The sequence below is a fragment of the Balaenoptera ricei genome, chromosome 11 (genome assembly GCF_028023285.1).
Source record: "Balaenoptera ricei isolate mBalRic1 chromosome 11, mBalRic1.hap2, whole genome shotgun sequence".
In the NCBI taxonomy this organism is placed as follows: domain Eukaryota; kingdom Metazoa; phylum Chordata; class Mammalia; order Artiodactyla; family Balaenopteridae; genus Balaenoptera; species Balaenoptera ricei.
The window spans coordinates 39,600,531-39,624,627 of NC_082649.1; the positions used below are offsets into that span (position 1 = coordinate 39,600,531).

Genomic DNA, 24,097 nt, shown 5'->3' on the forward strand with positions numbered 1-24,097 from the left:
CAGGGAAATAGGATCCACATGTCGTGCAGCCAAAAAAAAAAAAAAAAAAAATTTGTTGAATAAAGGAATGGCGTTGAGTTGGAATCTCAGCTACTTCATCACTTTTAAGCTGGGTGACACCCAGTCATTCATATTAGAATTTATTCATTCATGAATTTATTCAACAAACATTTGCTGCATGCCTACTAAGAGTAGAGCATTGTTCTAGGCACTGGGGACATAAGTTGAAGAAAATATGTCCCTGCCCTCAAGGATCTCAAGCATCTAGTTATGGAGGCTGTTACATGAAGTAAGATGGAAAGAACAGCCAGTGTGCAGGCTCAGAAGAAGAAAAAGGAGGGAGCTGCTAGTAGATCTATAAAGCAGAGGCATAGGAGGCTCTCCGGGGCCAGATCGTCAAGGGCCTTGTATGCCCCATATGGGAATGTGAACTTGACTATCCAGGGTACCACTGAGAGACTGGAAAGTGGAAAGAATCTAGGATAGATATGCATTTTAGAAAGCCTATCCAGGGACTCTCCTGTTGGTCCAGTGGTTAAGACTCTGCTTTCTCAATGCAGGGGGGCCCGGGTTCGATACTGCATGCCAAACTAAAAGATCCTGCATGCTGCAACTGAAGATCTCTCATGGCCCAGCGAAGATCCTGAGTGCCACAACTAAGACCCAGAGCCAAATAAATAAATATTAAAAAAAAAAAAAAAAAAAAAAAAGCCTATCCAGGCAGCTGTGGGGAGAAGGGTTAGCAAGGAGACTTGGTTACTGTTCTAGTCCAGTTGGGAGGTGACAAGGGCCAGAGTAAGGCAGTAGCCATGAGACATGGCCCCAAGGGGGTGGATTTGAGAGTGACCAAGGAAATCCAATCAGTTGGACTTGGAGACTGATTAGATATGGGGCAAGATGGTGAAGGAGTCAAAGGTGAGCATGCAGGTGGAGGATAAAATTTTGGCCTTAGCCATGGCACTAGCCATGGGGATAGAGATGGAGCAGTAGATATGAGAGCATGAAGGAGAGAGAATCTACTGGATTTAATGATGGGTTTTTCATGAGGGGGATGGCAGGGAGGGAGCAAGTCATCCTAGATTCCCAGATCTCTGTCTTAGGTAACAAGGTAGGTAAGTCAGACAATATGGGAAGAGAAGCAAGTTTGAAATGCTTTGGGCAAGTTACCTGACTTCTCTGAGCCTCAGTTTCCCCACATGTAAAATGAGAATAATAATATCCACCTCTCAGCATTGCCACGAGAATTAAATAAACTGGGAAATTGCAAGGGCATAGAATATACATTCAATAAACACTTTGGGGTGATACCAATAATAGTGCTTGCTCACGTGCTGAACACTTAATCCTCAGAACAACCCTGTAAGGTAGGTACTATACTATCCCTATTTTGCCAACATGGGAACTGAAGCACAGAGAGGTGAAGAAACTTGACCAAAGTCACCCAGTTGGAAAGTGGCAGAGTGTACTTCCCTAGCCACTGCATTATACCTTACTCTTTCTGGGACATATAACTGGACTTGAGGGAAGAAGAGAGAAAATGGTAGAAGAGACAGACTATAGACCTGATGCATAATTTATCCCAAGAGCTGATTTTATTTGGAAATGTGCCTCCACAACTTGGTGGCAGTCTGGGGACAGATGGCCCCTGGCTTGCTTGTTGACTCTCTTTCCCAGCCTAGGGCATAGAGTCCTTGGGGTTAAGGCACAGGGTCAAGTTCTCAAGGATCAACGTCCCTGACAGCCTCAGTGGTCTGGGGCCTGGGGCTGGTGCAAAAAAAATGAACCAGGTTCCATTCTGGACTGTTTCGTGGTTGGAGGGCCTGGGCCCTTGGCACCAGGACTGTAGCTCCTTCTTCTGCAGGGGCTGGTGTCACCCACAGGCCAGCTGTGGCCAGGTCCTAGTAGGCATGAGGTTGGGGGAAAGAGGCTAGCAGAGGTTAGTTTTCTGGTGCTGGGTCCACTTTATCTTCCTGAGGGGCGGAAGCTGAGATGGGCGCCTCTTCCCCACAACTGAGGGACTTCTGCTGCTCACTGCTGCTGGGTGAGGGGGTCTTGTTGTCGTGGGATCCCCAGTGAGTCAGGCGTTTTAGGGAGGAGTCACGGCGGGCGAGTAGAGGGGCCTGGAAGCCTGTGAAGGAGCTGCTGGTGGTGGGACGCTTGTCTGGCAGAAAAAAAGCAGGTATGAGGAAGGAGCAAGGTGCATGCAAAGGGAAGAAGTTGAGGGGCCTTGCCTCAGCCCTTGGGGGAAAGGAGAACCCGCTGACCTTCAGTTCTGTGCTGGTTCTGTAGATCTGGGGGTATCCCTTCCACCCTCCCTTCTCCCTCCTCACTCCAGGGAAAGCTCCAGGGTCTAACCCTTCTCACCTCCAGGTTCAATTGGATGCATGAGCCGGTTCATCTGGACATTCCAGTGTTTCACGTTGGTACTGGCCTGGCGCAACTTCCGCTGTGCAGCCTGTCGGGGCAGGACCAGGGAGGAGTGGGTCAGAGCCACCCTCCAAGACAGAGAGTCTTGACCTTTTTCAGGTTCACACGCCCCTTAGGATCTGACATAGGCTATTGATCATCTTCCCAGAAAAACTCATGTATGTTCATAAAGAGTTATGTATGTGAACAGAGTTGGCATCCAATTTCAGGGGACTCACAGGCCCTCAAAGGGTCAGAAATAATCATAGTTTCCACTTATTAAGCAGCTAAGATGCACTAACATCTTATTTAACTTCCAGAGCAGAAGTTAACAACAAACAAATTCAAAAGCGGTTAAGTGCCTTGCCCAGGGACATACATGGAGCTCTGAACCACTGCATTACACCACCTTCCCAAGACCTAATGCAAAAGCCTCTGCTCCAGTGTTCACCCAGCCGTTAGCAGTGGTTGTGGGGTGGGGAATCATAGAGGAACTTTCCCTTTCTTTGATACTTATTTCTGTGTTTGAATTTTTTACAATGACCATGTAGGCCAACAAAGCAAAATAAAATAATTAACATTAATAAAAACAAAACATCAGGGCTTCCCTGGTGGCGCAGTGGTTGAGAGTCTGCCTGCCAATGCAGGGCACACGGGTTCGAGCCCTGGTCTGGGAAGATCCCACATGCCGCGGAGCGGCTGAGCCCGTGGGCCACAATTACTGAGCTTGCGCGTCTGGAGCCTGTGCTCCGCAACAAGAGAGGCCGCGATAGTGAGAGGCCCGTGCACCGCGATGAAGAGTGGCTCCCGCTTGCCACAACTAGAGAAAGCCCTCACACAGAAACGAAGACCCAACACAGCCATAAATAAATAAATAAATAAATAAATAAATATTAAAAAAAAAAAAAAATCAAAAGTTTAAAAAAAAATCTTCTTCTATGGAGATTCAGGCTCCAAAGAGTGGAGCCAAAGTACAGGGATAGCAAAGTAGGGGCTGGAAGAGTAGGAGGAAAAATTTTTGCCCAGATTAATAACAATGGTAAAAGTCGTAGCTAAGGTTTCTTCAGTGCTTACTACATACTTAATTTCACGTGTTATCTCATTTAATCTTCATAGCAATGCTTTTAGCAGTCCCCTTTCTCAGATAAGGGACTTGGAACTCAGAGAGGTTAGGCAACTTGTCAGAGGTCACATAGCCAGGCAATGATGGGGCCTGAGGGATAGAGCTTGAGGGAAGTTTCCAGAGCCTGTGCGTTAACGCACTCACCCCCGTTCACCTGGCAGCCTCCAACCTGCTCCAACCTGGGCCTCACCTCCACGTCCTCGTCGGCCCGCTGCCGGTTCTGCCGCACCTCCTCCAACTGCTGCTGGGCCTGCTGCAGGGAGCGGCTCTGCAGGGCCATCTCCTGCTGCAGTTCCTGCTTCTCCTGCTGTGCTCGCTCAATGTAGCGCTCCTGTTCCTCCTTCAGCTGCAGCAGCTGCTTCAACTTCTCCTCCTCCTCCTCCAGCAGTCTGCCAGGCATCCACTGTGTCACCTCCAGAGCCAAGGCACCTCGCAGGTGTTCGGCAAGTGGTGCGGGGTCGGGGGTGGGGGGTCGGGAAGTCAGGGAGGGGAAGCAGAAGGGGCCCCTTCAGTTCTACCTGGTCTGGGCTAGGCGCACGGCCTCCTCGTCCCGCCGAGCTTTCACCTCCAGTTGCAGGGCCTCCTGAAGCCTCTGCTGCATCTCCTCCAGCTCCTCGATGCGCTGCCGCTGGCGGGCAGCCTCCTCCTTCTTCAGCTCCATCTCAGCCTGCATGGAGGCCCTTGCCTGCTCGGGAAATGGAGCCAGGTCAATGGGGGCATGGGGGAGAGAGGCAGCAAGTATGCTGCTCCTTCCCCCAGGGCTTTGCTAGGCCAGCCCAACTGCTTATCTCTGGGTGAGGGTCTGGGGAGTTCCTTCATGTCAACATTTCCTGATCTGATCTCCTCAGCAAGCCTGACTAACTCAGATAATGATCGGTGAACTACATGGTGGAAAGGGGCTCAAGTCATCCCCTTTTCAGCACCAGCCTTAATAGTTATTATTATACATTATAATATAACGTTTTATAATTATAATTAGGGTAGTGCTTGGAAGGGAATGACTATAATTATAATTGTTATAACAATTATAACTCAAAGTGTTTCCTTAGTTGATCCTCCTTTCCATAACTCTATAAGCCAAGTTCTATTGGCATCAACATGTCACAGGTAACTGAGGCACAGAAAGGCTCAGTAACTTGCCTGGGATCACAGGGTTCCTAAGAGGCAGAGCTGGGATTGAATCCACAGTGTCCGACTCCAGATCTAGATCTCTTAAATCCTAAATCTAATTGCCTCTACAGGCTTAATCTGCCTCCACATTCATCCTGCCTTCCTCCCATCCTGCATTCCCCAAACTGGTTTCATTATAAACTCAGATCAAGTCTAGTCCAACCTAGTCCAGCCTTGCTTGGTCCAAATTCATCCCCAATCACACCGTCTTTAGCAGCTCCTCTGTCCAAGTCCCGCCCCCAGCCAAGGTTTCTGAACCAGGTCCCACTCTACACCTAGCACTCAGGTCCGACCCTCCCATTTCGTAGGCTCAGGCCCCGCCCCCTACCGTCTCTCCTCTCAAGCCATCCCTCGGCCAGGTTCCTTATCCCACAGGCCCTGTTCCTGGCACAGTCCCCGTCCCATACCCATCCTTCAAGCCCACAGGCTCTGTCCCCAAAATCCCTCAAGACAAGCCCCGCCTCCACTTGCATCCCTCAATGCGTGGCTCCGCCCTCGACCAAGGCTCCGCCCCATGCCCCGCCCCCAGTGCTCAGCTCCCAGGCCTGACCGCAACACACCCCTCAGCCCACCGCCTCCAGAGCTGTGCGGCCCCACCTGCTCAGCCTCGCGCAGTTGGCCCTCGAGCGCCTGTTGCAGCTCGCGGTGCTGGCTGCGGCGCCGCTCCTCCTCCTCCTGCAGCAGGCGCTCGGCCTGCCGCTGCGCCTCCTGCAGCAGCTCCAGCTCCTGCAGCTTCCGCTCCTTCTCCTCCTGTAGCTGCTGCAGCCGCAGCATCTCCTCCTCCTTGGCCGCCCGGCGCCGCTCCCGATGCTCCCGCTGCTCGCGCCGCTTCTGCTTCAGGTCCTTGTGCAGCGACATCTTCCCCTCGGCCTGCAGCCGGATCGCCGTCTGGATGGCTGCGGAGGGAGCGGGAGGGGCTGGCCGGGGGCAGGGCAGCCTCGAGGTGACCCACCGCCAGAAAGGGGCCTTAGGAGTTGCCCGTGTCCAGTGCCCTGCCTCCCGCTGGGCAAAGTGCTATCACCCCCTTTTCACAGATGAGGCGACTGAGGCCCAGCCAGGTCCAGGCCACCCAGCGAGCACTCACCAGCCGTCCACTCCTGGCGCTGGCGCGTGTCTGAGGCGCTCATCTCGTACGTGCGGGAGGCAGTCTTCACACAGAACATGCAGCGCTTCCCTTCTCGGTCGGGCAGCACCTGGGAGAGGGTGGATGGCCCCAGACAGGCTGGCTTCACTGGAGTCAGGGCCACACCTGCCCCAGGGGTGCTGCAGCTCCAGCCCCTACCCCCGCTGGCTGACCATCCTCCCCGGGCACCCCTCCCACTCTGCCAGGAGCCTGCGTGGCCCGGTTTGAAGGTTAGTTATGGGGATACTTGTGTGCCTACAGCTCTTTGAAGTTGGGACTGTTCTCTTGGTATCTCCCCATGGGGCCTAGCACAGAGCGATCACTCAGTGTTTATGCAGGTCACGCTGGAACATCTCCCATGACAGGGTCCTCACTATCGAGACCGTTCATTTCCACAAAGCCCTGCCTGTTGAGAAAGTTCTCCATTCATTCATTCCACAGATATTTTGTAGTGTCTACTGAGTGCCACTCATTGCTCTGGGCATTTGGGATACTGAGATGTGCCTAACAGACCAAATCCCTGCCTTCCCTAAGCTTACATTCTAGTGGAAAATAATAGCTACCACCTACTGAGCTTCATGTGTTCTAGAGTCTGTACCAGGCATGGATTATTAGCTCCACTTTACAGAGAAAGAAACTGAGGCTCTAAGAGGTCCAGGAACTCGCCCAATTCACACTGCCTATTAGTGGTGGAGCTGGATTTCTGCCTAGATCTGTGCTGTTTCCACATTGACAGCTGTTTCCCTATGTGACAAAAATGGACAGAGCCTAGGATGACTATAATAATAACATTTTTAAATGTAAAATAACAAGTGTTGGTGAGACATTGGAACTTTCATACACTGCTGGTAAGAATGGAAGATGGTGCAGCCACTGTAGAAAAGTCTGGCTGTTCCTCAAAAATTAAACATAGGATTAATGTATGGTTCAACAACTCTACTCCTAGGTACGTACCCTGAGAAAAAATATATATCCACCCAGAAACTTGTACCTGGATGTTCATAATAGCATTATTCACAATAGCAAAAAGATGGAAACAACCCAATACCCATCAAAGAATGGATAAACAAAATGTGGTACATCCTTACAATGGAATATGATTAAGCCATAAAAAGGAATGAAGTCCTGATTCATGCCACAACATGCTTGAGAACATTATGCTAAGTGAAAGAAGCCAGACATAAAAGGACAAATAGTATATGATTCCACTTATATGAGGCACCTAGAACAGGCAAATTCATGGAGATAGAAAGCAGAATAGAGGTTACCAGGGGCTGGAGGGAAGGGCGGATGAGTTATTGCTTAATGGGTACAGAGTTTCTGTTTGGGATGATAAAAAAGTTTTGGAAATAGATAATTGTGATGGTTACATGTGAATGTACTTAATGCTACTGAATTGTAACACAAAATTGTTACAAAATTGTAACACAAAATATACTTAATGCTACTGAATTGTAACACAAAATTGTAACACAAAATGAATTAAAATGGCAAATTTCATGTTATGTATATTTTTTCACTACAGTTTTTAAAATTGTTGTTTTAAGCCTCTAAAATAATGGACAGAGTCAAGGCAGGAAAAGGGATGGGAAGGGAGAAAGAATAGGGAGGAAGAGAGTTGCCAAAGGGAATGGAATTTGGGTGAAGGAGAAAGAACTTCAAAGAGGATTTTTAGAAAGTTTTGCTGGGTAGAGTGAGACATAAGCCATCTCCTCTGAAAAATCTTTAGCAAAGTCCACATTATTCACCAATGACTTTAGTATTTGATTTGCAGTTTGTTTTTTTTTTAAAAAGTGCTGACATATGGAATCTAAAAAAGACAAAACAAATGAACAAACATAACAAAACATAAACAGAGTTATAGATACAGAGAACAAACAGGTGTGTTTGCCAGAGGGTAGGGGGCGTAGTGAGAGGAAGGAAAAAGTTGAGGAAGATTAAGAGGTACAAATTTCCAGGTGCAAAATAAGTGAGTCATGGGTGTAAAATGAATAGTGTGGGGAATATAGTCAATAACTGTGATTACATAGTTATCTTTGTATGGTGACCTATCATAACTAGACCTATTGTGGAGGTCAGTTTGAAATATATAGAAATACCGAACCATTATGTTTTGTAACAGGAACTAACATAGTATTGTAGGTCAATTACACTTCAAAAACAAACAAACAAATCCATAGAAAAAGAGATCAGATTTGTGGTTACCAGAGGTGGGGAGGGAGGTTTTTGTGGGGATGGGGGGAAGGTAATTGGATGAAGGTCATCAAAAGGTACAAACTTCCAGGGCTTCCCTGGTAGCACAGTGGTTAAGAATCTGCCTGCCAATGCAGGGGACACGGGTTCGAGCCCTGGTCCGGGAAGATCCTGCATGCCGCGGAGCAACTAAGCCCATGCACCACAACTACTGAGCGTGCGCTCTAGAGCCTGCGAGCCACAACTACTGAGCCCGTGTGCCACAACTACTGAAGCCCACACGCCCTAGAGCCCGTGCTCCACAACAAGAGAAGCCACTGCAATGAGAAGGCCGCGCACCACAACGAAGAGTAGCCCCCGCTTGCCGCAACTAGAGAAAGCCCGCGCACAGCAATGAAGACCCAACGCAGCCAAAAAATAAATAAAATAAATTAGAAAAAAGAAAAAAAGGTACAAACTTCCAGATATAAGATATATAAGTACTAGGGATGTAATGTACAACATGATAAATTAATTTAACACTGCTGTATGTTATACAGGAAAGTTGCTGAGAGAGTAAATCCTAAGAGTTCTCATCACAAGACAATTTTATTCTATTTAATTTTGTATCTATATGAGATGAGGGATGTTCACTAAACTTATGTGCTTATCACTTTATGATGTATGTAAGTCAAATCATTATGCTGTACACCTTAAGCTTATACAGTGCTGTATGTCAATTATAGCTCAATAAAATTGGAAGAAAAAATAAAGTGTGTTACTTTTCTAAAAGAAAAAAAAAATTGCTGCCATGGCTGAGAATAGCCTTGAGGTACCCAGGTATGCAACTGACCCTTGAACAATGCAGGGGTTAGGGGTGCCAAGCCTCTGCCCAGTCAAAAATCCACATATAACTTTAAAGTCAGCCCTCAGTATCCTGGTTTCACATCTGCGAATTCAACCAACTGCTGATGGCGCTGTACTCCTGAATTTATTTATTGAAAAAAATTCACATATAAGTTCCAACTTGTGTTGTTCAAGGGTGAACTGTATTTGGGTTGCACTCATCTAAGCGGGAATTTGTCACTGTGGCTTTTCCCATTTACCCTCCTCCTGACCCCCTTGCCTTCACACTGCACTGGAGCCCCTCTGAGCCTTGAGATGTGCTCTACCCCCTCAACTGTCCCCCTCACCTCCACGCAGCACTGCGCATCCAGCAGGATTGTACCCCTTTTCTCCTTGCACTCTTCACTCCCGAAATAGCAGAGGCAGTTGGGCTGCAGCTGGAACCAGCGTTCTGTCCAGTTCCTCCTCAGGTGCCCTCGCTTCCACAGGTAGCCCTGCCAGCCAGAGCAAAGTCAGAGGCATCACTGGCGCCCCCCCCACCCACTTCACCCTCCTCGGGGTCCTCCCCTAGTTCCCAGCCGGGCCTGACCTGCTTCAGGACGTCCTGGATGAGTTCCTGGTAGACCTCGTGGATGGCCATGCTGAGGGTGTCTCGCCCCACGCCTCGCAGACAGCGGCCTGAGTTGAAGAGCTCCAGGAACTGCCAGACGCTGAGCCCGCTGGTGCTCTGGGCTGCCTGGGCCTCCTGGGCCAGCAGCTCCTCCAGCTCACCCAAGCCCACCTCCAAGCTCATGCTGCTGAGCACCTTCTTCAGCAGGTATTCCACCTGGAGGGGGGGAGGGAAGGTTTGGTGGCTGCAGCAGGCTGTGGCGCTGGTGCCAACACCAGGGGGCGCTCCCATCAGGCACCCGGAGCCTGGGCAGAAGTGACCAGGGACAGGATGGGGAGTAGGGTCAGAGGACAAAACAACTAAACGCTGGAGGACACCTGAGTAGAGACGTAGGAGGGGATCCTGGAACCCCAACTTCAATTCAGGCATCCCCTCCCCAAGCTCCAGTCCCACTCCTTCCTGCCTTGACTTAAGGGCAGGGCGAGGTGGGAGCTGAGGGGGCCAAGGGCCAGGTCGAGACAGCAAGTCATAGAAAATGTCAACAGGGGAACAAGGGCCCTCTCATCCAATATCCTCACTTTGCAGGTGACAAAACTGAGGCTCAAAGGGGGAAGTGACTTGTTCTGAATCATACAGCAAGTTGGTAGCAGCCAGAACTCAATTCAGATCCGCATCCCATGAGTCCTTATTCCAAGCCCCAAGCCCGAACCTTAGGGATCCTTCCCCTATGGGAGGGCAAGGGGATTGGAGGTGGAGTAAGCAGAGCAGGGACAGGAAACCCGTTACAGAGGAAAAGGAAGTGGTGGTTGGGGTACCTCCTGCTGCACTTGGTTCACACTGCATGTTGATCACAGTAGCAAGCAGCTTTCTGACCTCTGAGAGGCCACCTCGCCCTGACTGGCAGGTGTCTGACAAAGATGCCCAGCCAGCCAGGTGTCTATACAGATGGACACGTGTTCCTCGACTGCCCCAGCAGCTTCTTGGGAAACTCTCTCCAGGACTTTCACTCTGGGGGCTACTGGGTCTCCGCTGGGAGTGGGGCGGGGCACCCCTCACTCTTCCCACAAACAGAGGCAAGGGCACGAATCTGAGCACAGTTAGATGTGCCAGGACTTCTTGCAAATACGGTGGATCTCTCCCCCACGTACCCTACTCTAAAGACCTAAATTCGCCCTGGTATCTTCACAACCACCAAAAGGTCTAAAGGGTCAGGAGAAGGCTGAACAGACAGGGGAGAGAGGAGGGGGAGTAGAGGGAGGGTGCAGGGTGACTGGAAAAGGGGGGGCATCTGCCCTGGCTTCACCCATGAGTTGAGGAGGTAGAGGCTGGATTCTAGGCCTCTACTCCCAGCATGCCTTCTCTGGGGCCCTGAGCTGAGTCTTCCCTGGCTCTCCCCTATATTGTAGAAGATAGGAAGAGAAAATCTGAAACCAGGGGCAGACTTGGTTGCCCACTTGGAGTAACTGGAGAGATATCCCAGGAAGGTCTCTATTCCCCTAATAATAGCATCCTTCTCAGATTGCCACAGTGCCTAAAATCCTGCCATTTGATTTTAAATGTTCTCATTTTTAAATGCCCAGTAATGTATCAGGCATTCACATCTCTGTGTAAATAGAATTTGCAGATCATTTCCCTACTGTGAGGGCTAGCAGAGTCTTGAAGGAAGTGTAGTTTTTGACCTCCTGGGAGAAGGCATAATTGTTCTGATATGGACACTTCTAAGCATCTGGAGACAGATGGGTGTGAACAGGTCCCAGGGTGGGGAGATAAAGAAGAAAGGGGATGTGGGAAAGTACGGAGGCAATTTGGCCTCCTTCATGGTTCTGCTAAGGTCTGTCCCCAAGTGATAAAGTCCCTGGGGCTTACCTCATCAGGAACCATGATCAGAGGGTACTTGTCCTCAGACAGGAAGTTGAAGAGGCACCAGAGGCGGAAGGCATCCTGATTGGAGAGCATGCTGTTCCCGTTGCTATCCACTCGATAGTTCTTCTTGGCCGTCAGGGTCCAGCATAGCTCATCAAAGTGCTCCTTAACGAAAGCCCCCTCCTCCACCTGCCACCAGGCCGGCAAGTCAGCTGAGAAGGCTGCCCCGTCCCTGCTCTACCACCCAACTAGGCTCCAGCTGGCTTCTTAGGGTCATCTATTCCCCTGCTCCCTACCCTGCTATGTTGGGGCTCTAACTTGAGGAATCCCTGAGCTGATGATCAGGTAACTAGCTGACCAACCAGCCTGACCCCAGCCCCCAGCCCTGCTACTGCCACCACTCCCTCACAGCCACTGCCCCCAAATCCCCTGCACACAGAGAAACTCACTCAGGTCCCTCAGCCCAGGGAGAAAGAAGGGGAAGCCCAGGAGGGAGTGGACAGTCAAGGAGAACCTGAGAAGACAGCGACAGCTGGGAGGAGCAGGGGAGACGGCACTTGGGGGAAACTGGAGAGTCTTTTGTAAAATTGACAGCTGGAACCTAGGCAGGGACGGGGTGGAAGGTTGTGGGAAAGGTGGAGGCTAGGATAGAGAGGAGGAAGCTTGAGAGTGAGTTAAGGGGAGCCAGGAGGGGGCAAGTGGCTGGGAGGTGAAGGATGGAGATGGGAGAGCAGGGATGGACAGAGGGGACAGAAATGGGGTTCATAGGGGGAGGAGTTGGGGTGGCAATGTATTAGGGTGCTGGTCAGGTTGGGAAGTGGGGAGAGGTTAGAGGGGCCCCACCTTGTCCAGGATGTACTTGTTGAGGTAGGGCATGTACCCCTGGCTGGACACAGGGCCATCGTCGTCATCTCGGAAGTGCTCCTCCAGGGCCACAGGGTCGTGAGGGATGTGCAGGACAGTGTACAGGTTGTGGGACAGCACCTGAGACAGAGGGCAATTTGCCTTCCTGAACCCCAACCAAAACTGGGCCAAAGGGCGGCTCCCACCTCCCCACTTGTCCCCACCCCCATCCTGGCTGAGTCTTCTGCATACATTATTCAATTCAATCATAACTAAAGCTTCTGTATATATAGACACAATGGAATGTTATTCAGTCATTAAAAAAGGAATGAAATCTTGCCATTTTTGACAACATGGATAGACCTTGAGGGCATTATGCTAAGTGAAATAAGTCTGATAGAGAAAGACAAATACCATACGACCTCACTTATACGTAGAATATTTTAAAAAGGGAAAAAAAGGTGTTCACAGATACAGAGAACAGACTGTTGAAAGAGGTGTGGAGTGGGGAGGTGAAATGTGTGAAGTTGCTCAAAAGGTACAAACTTTGGGTAAGTCATGAGGGGACTTCCCTGGTGGTCCAGTGGTTAAGACTCTGAGCTCCCAATGAAGGGGGCATGGGTTTGATCCCTGGTCAGGGAACTAGATCCGGCGTGCAGCAACTAAGACCTGGCACAGCTAAATAAATAAATACAATAAATAAATTTTAAAAAGTCCTGGGGGGGATATAATATATAGCACGGTAACTATAATTAACAATATCGTATTGCATATTTGAAAGTAGCTAAGAGAGTAGGTCTTAAAAATTCTCATCACAAGAAAAAACATTTTGCGTAACCATGTATGGTGACAGATGTTAACTAGACTTACTGTGGTGATCATTTCACAAAATATATATAAATACAGGATCATTACGTTGTAAACCTGAAATTAAAATGTCAATTATACCTCAATAAAATCCAAAAAACTAAAACTTGTACACTTGCTATGCACCAAGCACTGTGCTCAGCACTTTACATATACTTCACTTAACCCACATAACAAGCGTTTATATCCTCATTTCACAGATGAAAAAAACCTCTAGGCTCTGAGACGTTAAGTAACTCACCCAAGGGCACAGGGCTGACAGAGCTGGGATTCAAACCAAGGCAGCCATGCTCTTTGTCAGGCAGGTATGTGCCCTTTCTGCAGACAAGGACACCGCACACCGCGGCTCAACCGACTCAATAACTTGCCCAAGGACCCACCCTGAGCAAGAGCCTAGGATTCAAATCCAGCTCTGCAGATCCCAAAGCTCAAGGGCAGAAGCCTGACATCTACCATCAGAGACTCAGGCTGCAGTGTGCCTAGAGTCCAGTGTGTCTGCTCCAGGGAGGGCATGTGCAGTTCCAGTCACTGCTCTTCTAAAGATGGAAGGGGGGCTTCCCTGGTGGCGCAGTGGTTGAGAATCCGCCTGCCAATGCAGGGGACATGGGTTCGAGCCCTGGTCTGGGAAGATCCCACATGCCACGGAGCAACTAGGCCCGTGAGCCACAATTACTGAGCCTGCGCATTCTGGAGCCTGTGCTCCGCAACAAGAGAGGCCACGATAGTGAGAGGCCCGCGCACCGCGATGAAGAGTGGCCCCTGCTTGCCACAACTAGAGAAAGCCCTCGCACAGAAATGAAGACCCAACACAGCCATAAATAAATAAATAAATAAATTTTAAAGATGGAAGGGAGCTGGAGAGGGAGCAAAGAAGGGGCACGAAAAATGGTCTGTGGGATGTGGAGGACAAGGCTAAAAGGGATGGCGGCCATGAGAGTACAGAGGGGAAATGGGTTGGTTAACAAACCCATGATATTAGAACAAAGAGGCTGAAGCTTGAACAAGGAGATCAGGAAAAAAATAAAATTGTCTTGGGGTAATTCTGTTATAGCACTTATCAAAGACAGCGTGAATGATTAAAAATTGTCACCTACTATGTGCCAGCCACTGTTTGAGGTGCTTTCTATACCCCACATCTAATGTCTGCAACTGTGACATACAGACATTATTATCTCTGTTTTTCAGATGAAGATGCTGAGGCTTGGAGAGGTTAAGAGTAAGTGGCAGAGTTGAGGTTGCAACTGGTTGTTCCCGGCTCTGAAGGCTGCTTCCCCATTAAAATATTGATTCTGGGGCTTCCCTGGTGGCGCAGTGATTAAGAATCCGCCTGCCAATGCAGGGGACACGGGTTTGAGCCCTGGTCCGGGAAGATCCCACATGCCGTGGAGCAACTAAGCCCATGAGCCACAACTACTGAGCCTGTGCTCTAGAGCCCACGAGACACAACTACTGAAGCTCGCACACCTAGAGCCCGTGCTCCACAACAAGAGAAGCCACCGCAATGCGACGCCCACGCACTGCAACAAAGAGTAGCCCCCCGCTCGCCACAACTACAGAAAGCCTGCGCGCAGCAATGAAGACCCAATGCAGCCAAAAATAAATAAATAAATAATTTATAACCAAAAAAAAATATATATATATTGACCCTGAGCCTCATTCCCCAACTATATAGTGAACTCTGGAGGCAAGGTCTCTGTTCATCTTTATGTTTCACAGCACCTATGTCCTCTTCTGCGCACCAAAGGCAGTCAATAAATGCTGTATTTAAGGGCTGCTTCCACCACCAGCAGTCCACCTTGGAATCAGCTGCTCTGAGGCAGAAGCTGGCAACATCCTAGAGATGGCGTGTATACCAAGTCTTCATTTCTTTATTCTCTTTTGTGAGAGGAGGGGGAGAAGGGCTTGAGACTTCTTCCCAATGTTCTCCTGGGCCTCAGGTTCAACTCAGCAAAGTGGGAAGTTGGAGGGCCCAGCAAGGGGTTGGTGTTTCTCTTTTCCCTCCTTTCCCTCTGGACAGCCATCTCTGATCCCCACCCCAATCCTCATTCTCATGATCTTCAAATTATCTCATGTGCCATCTTTGGTTTTGCCTACTCTTGTTCTAAAGGACATCTGAAGTTTCTTCCTGATGAACTCTGCCCCCCTCCCTTATTTTGGTAATAGAGCCTTGATTTTCCTTTGAGAAGTTACTCTCCCCCATTTTCAATATCTGTGGTATTGGCCATTTGCACCCCTACCCCAGCTGGCTGCAGGGGTGGGCACATTGGAGTCGTGGTGTTTGGTTCAAGGATGCACATGACCAAATCTAGACCAATGAGAATCAGCCCTGGGATTTTTGCCTCCTCTAGTGGAGAAGAGGTGTACTCTTTCCCATGGGTATACATGGAAAGAGTTAAGCTGTTAGAAGATAGATGTAGCTGACATTTTTGTCCATGTGTGGGAAGTACCTGCTTAAGAATAAAGCTATCAGTGAAAAAAAGCAGAGTCAAGGTATAAAAAGTCATCATTTGAGGACCTAGATCCAGCCATGCCTGAAGCCAATACTATGCTTGGAGTTTTGGTTATGTGAGCCAATCTATAACATCTCCTTTAAGTTATTTTGAGTTTGGTTTCTACCACCTATATCCAGAGAAGACATGATTAATACATCTGTGGTCATAGGATACTAATCCACACTCTTAAGAGGTGCCACCACTCAATGCTTAGCACTTAAAATTCAGGGTGACCAACACAAGAGAAATACCCACTTCTGAAGAGATAGGTGTTATCCTAAGAGTTTCACATATTTCTACCTGTTGCCTCCTGGCCTCTTTTCAAATTACCCATGTCTTTATCTTTTTTCAAGCCTCCTAAAGCACCTCTTTGAGGAAGCTTCCTGCATAGCCCAGCCAAATGGCTACACTCCAGTGAAGCGTGCGGGGGGACATGGAAGGCCAGGAACCTTCGCTTTCTAGTTATGAGACCTTGGATAAACTCCTTCACCCCCTGAGCCTCAGTATCATTATCAGTAAAACAGGGGATAATATCCACCACGCAGAGGGGCCATGAGGATGGAGTGAGATATATATATATAGAGAGAGTGAGAGTTAGCTCTGCACAGAACAAATATAAGTTCCCTTCTCATATAGAAAGTGCAATTTTTTACCTAACAAATTAGCAAAGATGCAAAAGACTGATACTATCAAGTATTGAGGAGGTTGTGGAGAAATGGGGACTCAAATGCCCCACTGTTGAGATGTGAATTGGTAGTCTTTCTGGAGGGCAAGACTGTATCAAACATAAAATTGGGCATGACCCCAGCATTTTTAATCATCCAATCTATAGATGCTCAAGAGAACAGTTACCTGTACAAGAATGCTCACTGAAGCATAGTTTAGAATAAAAGGCATTGGGAAATTCCCTGGCAGTCCAGTGGTTGGGGCTCTGCGCTTCCACTGTGGGGGACACAGGCTGATTCCTGGTCCCAGAACTAAGATCTCGCAAGCTGCGGCATGGTGAAAGGAAGGAAGGGAGGAAGGAAGGGAGGGAGGGAGGGAGGAAGAAAGAAAGGAAGAAAGAAAGGAAGGAAGAAAGGAAGGAAGGAAGGGAGGAAAGAAAGAAGGGAGGGAGGAAGGGAGGGAGGGAGGGAGGAAGAAAAAGAAAGGAAGAAAGGAAGAAAGGAAGTAAGGAAGGAAGGGAGGAAGGGAGGGAGGGAGGGAGGGCGGAAGGAAGAAAGGAAGAAAGGAAGAAAGAAAGAAAGGAAGGAAGGAAGGAAGGGAGGGAGGGAGGGAGGAAGGAAGAAAGGAAGGAAGGGAGGAAGGGAGAGAGGGAGAGAGGGAGGGAGGAAGAAAGAAAGGAAGAAAGGAAGAAAGAAAGGAAGGAAGGCGGGAAGGAGGGAAGGAAGGAAGGAAGGGAGGAAGGGAGGGAGGCAGGGAGGAAGAAAGAAAGGAAGCAAGGAAGGAAGGGAGGGAGGGAGGAAGAAAGGAAGGAAGGAAGAAAGGAAGGAAGGAAGGGAGGGAGGAAGGAAGGAAGAAAGGAAGAGAGAAAGAAAGGAAGGAAAGAAGGAAAGAAGAAAGGAAGGAAGGAAGGAAGGAAGGAAGGAAGGAAGAAAGAAAGAAAGAGAGAGAGAATAAATGAGGCATTGGAGACAGCCCAAGGCTCCTTCAAGAGGGGACAGGTAGGGGCTTCCCTGGTGGTGCAGTGGTTGAGAATCTGCCTGCCAATGCAGGGAACACGGGTTCGAGCCCTGGTCTGGGAAGATCCCACATGCCGCGGAGCAACTAGGCCCGTGAGCCACAATTGCTGAGCCCGCGCGTCTGGAGCCTGTGCTCCGCAACAAGAGAGGCCGCGATAGTGAGAGGCCCGCGCACCGCGTTGAAGAGCAGCCCCCGCTTGCCGCAACTGGAGAAAGCCCTCGCACAGATACGAAGACCCAACACAGCCAAAAATAAAAATAAATAAAATAAAAAATTATTTTTAAAAAAAAGAGTAAAATATTTAAAAAAAAAAAAAAAGAGGGGACAGGTACACCTAAGTCATGGACCTGTGTGTGGTTGAAAATTTTACTTCTGCCACGTGTACTTATGGGCAAGTGATTTAACTTCTCCAAGACCTCAGTCTCCTCCTCTTTGAGGAAAATAAGGCGCCTGCTCCACAGGGTGTTTTAGAACAAAGAGCTTAGCACAGCACCGGGTACATAGTAGAATAATAGAAATTGCTTAATAAAAGTTGTGAGCTATTTTTATTATTATATTTGTATGAACAGACATGGAAAGATATGCATACTATACTGGCAGGTGGAAAAAAGCAAGCTGTAGAATGAAATATTTGTAAAATAATATGTGTGCAAAGATTATGCTGAACCATATTAAACTGCTATTTTAGTAGGTCAAAACAATCAAACATCAGCAATTTCATATAGTTCAACCTAATAAGTTTATTTGTACATAGAAAAAATTTAGAAGACTCAGCAAACTGTTAACAGCTATCACCCTACCACTCTTCCCCAAGGAGGGGAGGAAATTTCACCTTCTTTAACACTATTTTTGTCTTTCAATTTTTTTAACCAGTAAAACATGTTTTACTTTTCTAGTAAATTTCAACTTCTTTAAAATTATATTCTTCTCAACTAGGAGCATATATTGTTTACATGACAAAATTTTTAAACTATAGAGCTAAAAAACAAAGGGTGCCATTAACCACTGTTATTAATGTACCCTGCTATTAAGTTGCTCTGTAATAATGTTCTTTTGCTGTTCCCTGTTGGTGTGAGCATTTCTGGGTGTTCCACATTCCTTGAGGGCAGCAAGGACTCTAATCTCAACCCTGACTCCAGAGCTCAACACAATGTCTCCCACATTGTGTTAATCAATGTTTTTGACTAACTCCTCAAGTCTAACTTAAATGCTGCAGTGGTTTCCCAAGGTTCTCAGAGTAAAATCTCAGAGTCTTTCCAGAGATTTTACTCTGTACCTTCTCTGACCTCATCCCTCTTGCTCACTTCTCTCCAGCCCCTCTGGCCCCTTTGACATTCCTCAAACACACCAGGCACACTCTTGCCTCAGGGCCTCGGCACTTGATATTTCTTCAACCTGAAACATTCTTCGCCCAGGTCACGGCATGGCTCACACCCTCTCCTCCTTCTGATCTTTACTTAGATGTCACCTTCTCAGGGAGGGCTTCTCTGACCACCTTATTTAAATCTGTAATCCTATCCCCTCTACCCCCCACAGTAAGGATAGGGATATCTTCTGCTTTATTTTCCTCCATGTCATGCATCACGCACTTTTACTTATTTTATCATCTGTGTTTTCTGACTAGAACGTTAGCAACACAAGTGTGCGGTGTCTTGTCTGTTTTACTCACTGCTGTATCACTGGATCTGGCATATAATGGATACTCAATAAATATCTACTGAATGAACCGAAGTGCTTCAAGGGGAAAAGTAGGAAAAATACAAAAGTCAGAAGGACATGAACTGAATCTCTCTGAGCACATGAACCTCGCTGGGGCTGAGTTTTCACATTTCTAAAAATGGAGTTCAAGGAGATAATGTACAAATCCCCTCCCACCCCAGGATAGAACCTGCCACCCAGCAGCATACAGTTAGCTGAGCTGTTCCTCTCTTTGGTTCATTGGCCCACGCTGTCCTCTAAGACTTTCCTCACCTGTACCTTTTGCCAGGGGAATCTGACGAGCCCAGGGCAGAGAGGCTCTGACCCTGTTAGCCATCAGGTGTCAGGACAAAGAGGAATTAAAGGCTCCAGACACTGAGGGCTCAGGGCCTCCCCCCAGAGAGCTCAGCTGACCTCAGACTGCCAGGTTTCCTGTGCCTGGGTGCGGGTAAGGGCCGGGGGTGGGGAGAGAGTGTGACCAGAGGAGGGTCATGCTGGAAAGGAAATGGCAGGAGTGGACGCTGGCTTGCGGAACCCACCTGCTGATTTCAATCAATCCTTAGCCCTGGAGGCAGGGCTCTCATTATCCTCCTTTTACAGAGGAGGAAACCAAGGCTCAGAGAGGTGGAGTGTCCTCTTGCTCAGAGTCTGACTCTAAAGCCCTGCGCTAGATCTCTGCTACATTGGCTCAGGTTAAGCATCAGAATCACCTGGGGAGCTGGCTGAAACTGAAATCTGCTGGGGCCCGCCCAGACCTACTGACTCAGAGTTTCCAGGGGTGGGGTCCAGGTGTCTGTAGTTTTCACAAGCTGCCATTTGGGCTCCCCCAGAGGGGATTCTCTGTCTCCCCCACCCACCCAAGCAGTCCCTGACCTCTGGGTTGGCAGCCATTGACCTTTGAGAGGCTTCATTTATTCACTGTTTCCTCTGGAGGCATGTGGGGGTGTGGTTCTCCCCTGGGGGCTTGGGAGTTCCCTAAAAACTCCGGTGCAGCGATGCGATGGGCGCCAGGCCCATGGTCCTGTAGTTTGCAGACTTCAGGAGTAGACGCAGATACAGAGGGTTTGGGAATCTATAAAAGTACCAAGCACTAACTGCAAAAAGAATGACTAATTTCTTTCTCCTATATGGCCTATATAGTCTTTCTTCCTCCCTCCTTCCCTCCCCCCTTCCTCCCTTCCTTCCTTCCTTTCCTTCCTTTTCTTCCTTCCTTCTTTCTTTCTTTCTTTCTCTCTCTCTCTCTTTTTTAGATGGCCTATAGTCTTTAAATGTATCTAGGTGCTAAGTGATTCTTTTAAAATATACAGATCCTTTTTAAGAGTCACTGAATGTATTTTTCTCAACCAGTGGGGTACTAAAGCAAAACTATCATGAGGAAGTAGCACCAGGAATTTTAAAAGGTGGGAATCTCTGGATTAGCTGTGTGCCTGCTGAGAGCAAGAAGGGGCTTGGAGGGGTTGGCTGTCAGCATCAAAGGAAAGACAGAGGCTCAGAAAAGGGAGAGGAGAGGCTGCATCAAGGATCAATTTCACCTACCTGAGGTACTTTGTTAAAATTTATTTTCAGAGGCTAGCCAGAGAGCTTGGTGATCCCCAGTTCAGCCCTCAGGCTTTACAGATGAGAAACCAGAGGTTCAGAGATGGGCAGTGACTTGCCTAAGGTCACCCTACTGGGCAGCAACATAGGCCTCAGCTTATACAGCTCTTGAGTCAAGTGCTCTGCACATCATTGAATCATCCTCCCCTTCCTCCACACTCTAGACTGAGGAGACCAACAGCAGGCAGGGGTCAGGGCAAAGCTGAAGACCCCACTCATCAGATTCCTGGACTAGAGTTGTTATTAACTTCTCCTCTCCTTCTCCGAGGAGAAGGTTGTTGTCCCTCTCCAGAGGAGACACAGCCCAAAGCTCAGAGGCTCTCGGTGGGCAAGAGACCCTCCCTGGGCCCCAGGACTGCCCTGAGTGCCAATGAGAGGCTCAGGAGCCTGGGAGACCTGACAGAGCCAAGTAGGGAAGGCCCTAGTTCACCCTCCCTGCCTTCCCCCTTCTCCTGCCTGTCAAGGGGAAGTGGTAAGCCTCCTAGGATCCTCATTGAGACACACTGCTCCAACCATGAGCCCAATCTCAGGCCCCTCACCCCAGCCCTGGCAGTCAGGGAGTGAGGAAGCCAAATTCTTAGCTGATCATCCATGAAGCCTAAAGCCAAAGCTGCTCCCAGAGGGAAGATGGTATGGCCATTAGGAAACCCATCATTCCCAAGGCTCCCCTCCCTGCAGCCCTCTGTCAGGATGGGAACTCACTCCTAAAGCTCTTTAGAGAGGGAGATTCTGAGGACCCTGCAAAAGCTCACAGTCCTGAGAAACTTTGTGTTCAACCTAAATCCGTTCTGGGCAGAAGTGCCATTCTTATTGATCTATTTTTATTTTTCTCAACCCACCTGGACAAAGGCTACTGTACTTTCTATAAGAATTCAGAGAAGAAAACTCATCTCATCTCTCCCCCAAGCCTACTCTTCTTCAGAGAAAACAATCCTGACTCCTTGGGGGTACTTCTCAGAGGACTTGCTGTTCCTCCTCCTCCTTCTGGCCTCATCACGGCTTTGCCCAGGACAGCTGGTGGCAGCCTTTCTACCAACACATCAAGGGAGAAGTGGTGACTGTTGCAGACAGACATAGCCTGCTCTGGGCTGGTGCAGGTCTCCTGCCTCTTCCCAACTGAGGACGCCAAGGCCAGAGACAGTTTTAGCAAGGACAGGCTAACCCCACGATCTCTTCCCTTCTCACCAAGTCTTTCAGTGGAAGGAGTGTGCCCTGCGGGTCTGTCTCTCTCATCTGCTTCTTCCTCTGCCTTCTGGCCACTTCTCTATTGCTCTTTTGCCTTTCCGGCATCCCCACCCCCAACACTATCACTACTTCCTCCCATTCCAGTATCTAGCACCATGGGCTTGAGGGAGAATTGCCTTCCTTATCTTCCTCTCCTATGACATGGGCCCTGCCATTTCTGTCCCACCTGCCGCCGGGCCTGAGGCTCCCACTGCTAGCTCAGATTCCCAGAGTGGACAAGTTTTCTGTGGAGTGGATTGAAATCTACCATTGATCCTGTGGGACCACAGAGGCTGCTGGCAGTGGGCTCAAAGTGAGCTGCGACGTGGTACAAAGACAGCAGATGGTTCAAGTATGCAAGCTCCCCAGGCGATCTTCCTTGCAAATACTCAACCTGTGGGGGTGGGGAACAGGCATCCGCCCAGTTAGAGGCCAAGACAGAGGCTTAAACTAAGAAGGCTTACTGCCTGATTGGCCCAGGAAACAGAGAGCCACGGAGTGCTGTATCTTCCCTGTATGAAAGGCTTAGAGAGCCTGGAGGTGTCACAGGGCCACAGGTAATGGAGTGGTAGAAAATGGAACCTTGGAGACAACAAACCATGGAGGTTGGGATTGTTCCTGAAAGATATTAAAGGGGCAGAGTGGGAGGTGGATGTAGGACATGGAGTTTCCTCAAGCATGGATGTTGGATGATCTGCTTTTCCTCTATCGATACTGAAGACCTCACTAGATTACATAACCTGCAATAAGACAATTTAAGTAGAACGTAAGGAAGAACCTGTCTGTTGGGAGATTCTCTCAGATGATCAAAAGTGGTAGTGGACTCTCCTTCCTGGGGGAGCCAAGAATCATTTACTGGATGCTCACAAGTCTGGCTAAGGGGTCGATTATGGGATAGGACCAGTTTGGGACATCCAAGTTCATCGTGTCCAAGTTCAAAAGTAGGGGGATGGAATCGGGGTGGGGTACAATGCCTAATCTGTCCCATCCGTCTCTCCCAGGTTTCCAGGCACCTCCTAGCTCGATCAATTAGAATGGAGGTTTCCTTGAGACTGCACTTCTCCTCTGTGGGGGGTGGGTGGCAGGGGAGATGCCAGGATACTATGGCCTAGCCTCATGCCAGGCACATAGCTGGCACTCAGTAAACATTTGTAGAGTGAATGAATGAACCCCTAGGTTCATCCCAGAGGGCTGACGCCCACCCTGCTCCTGACTCCCTGCGTTCCCTGGCTCCAATGGCCTAGGGCCTTGTTTCTTCCCCACTAACTAGGGTGAAGGCAGCACTAATGCGGGGCTACAGGAAAGAAGGAGAGAAACTTTTCGGCCCCCCAGGAATTATCTAGGACCAAGCATGAATTTCAGGGCAATCACTGATGGGGCTCCTCCCTGGGTTCAGATTCCACCCCTTCCCTACTCGAGTTCTCAAGGTCTAAGGTAAGTTTCCCAACCTGGCGTGTAGGTGTGAGGAGGGTGGTGAGCCAGGCAGCAGTATAACGGGGTCTTCAGTCCTTGCCCCTTCCCACCTCTGTCCCACCTGGGAGGCAAGGTCCAGAGGAGCAGCTCTCCTGCGAAGGATGGCTGAGCTGGCCTGGTTTGGGACTGCGAGAGGCTCTAACCCTCTCTCTCAGCTCCGAGAGGAAGTGGCTGACAAGTACTAGCTAACTGTCTCTCTTCAAAGCCAGGAGGAAGCGGCAGGAAGGAGTAGGGTGTGTGCCCAAGCTTGACTCTGGGGAGACGTGTGCTCATCACATGGAGTCTGGGATGTAGCTTGGCCCGTGGCCCTCACAACCCCATGATGGCACCTCTACTCTCCCGAGAGTTGGGGGCCAGGGCTCTGGGCAATGGCCCTGCACACACCTCACTGGGGCCTCTGGACAGGGGGCAGCAGCATCCACTAGGCCATGTTGCCCCAGTTCCCCAGCACGGGCCCTCCCGCCCCTCCTGGGTCCCTGGCTAGCTGGGTGCCCCAGGAGGAGCACAGGGCTCAAGTCTAGCTTCAGGCAGCAGGGGCTGATGAGACGTGTCTGCCGGCCTCCCCTGCACCCCGGGTGCCCCTCACCTTGAGCTGGGACTTGGAGACCTTGCCGCTCTTCTCCACGTCCAGCGCGGTGAAAGCGTACCAGACGGACTTAAGCAGCTCCTTGCGCAGGGCCATGGCTGAGGCACCCGCCCGGCCCAGGGGCGGCTCTGACACCAAGATCCGGTTTCAGGAAATGCAAACGGCTGCAGAGACCGCAGAAGGGCCATGGTGCGGAGCAACAGCTCCACCTGCCTGCTCTCGCGGGCTCCCCACACTGGCAGGACCCAGCCTGTTGCTCTTGCAGTGCTCAGCGGCACCACTCCCTGCATGGGAACTGGGGACCAAGCCCTGGGGAGCTAGA

General features: G+C 49.5%; 1 protein-coding gene across 2 annotated transcripts; it reads right to left on the reverse strand.

The window, feature by feature from the left end:
* Window positions 1-1,584: 1,584 nt before the first annotated feature.
* On the reverse strand, window positions 1,585-23,897 carry DEF6 (DEF6 guanine nucleotide exchange factor). Of its 2 annotated transcripts, XM_059938869.1 has the most exons (12): window positions 23,776-23,897; window positions 21,985-22,110; window positions 12,157-12,297; window positions 11,317-11,502; window positions 9,430-9,666; window positions 9,188-9,334; window positions 5,784-5,892; window positions 5,297-5,595; window positions 4,048-4,214; window positions 3,720-3,918; window positions 2,365-2,455; window positions 1,585-2,161 (listed from the first exon to the last, which is right to left on the reverse strand). In XM_059938869.1, the coding sequence occupies exons 1-12, from the start codon at window positions 23,869-23,871 to the stop codon at window positions 1,938-1,940; spliced, it is 2,022 nt and encodes a 673-aa protein (XP_059794852.1). In that variant the 5' UTR covers window positions 23,872-23,897; the 3' UTR covers window positions 1,585-1,937. The 2 variants fall into 2 exon arrangements, with proteins under 2 accessions (XP_059794852.1, XP_059794853.1); XM_059938870.1 differs by lacking the exon at window positions 21,985-22,110.
* Window positions 23,898-24,097: the final 200 nt, after the last annotated feature.

Excerpts from the sequence above, each read along its gene's own strand:
- DEF6 (XM_059938869.1), bottom strand. The coding sequence starts at position 23,871 with ATGGCCCTGCGCAAGGAGCTGCTTAAGTCCGTCTGGTACGCTTTCACC. Across the intron at positions 9,335-9,429 it reads TCCAGGACGTCCTGAAGCAG|GGCTACCTGTGGAAGCGAGG; the intron begins GTCAGGCCCGGC and ends TCTGGCTGGCAG. Across the intron at positions 2,456-3,719 it reads GGGCCGACGAGGACGTGGAG|GCTGCACAGCGGAAGTTGCG; the intron begins GTGAGGCCCAGG and ends CTGCCCCGACAG.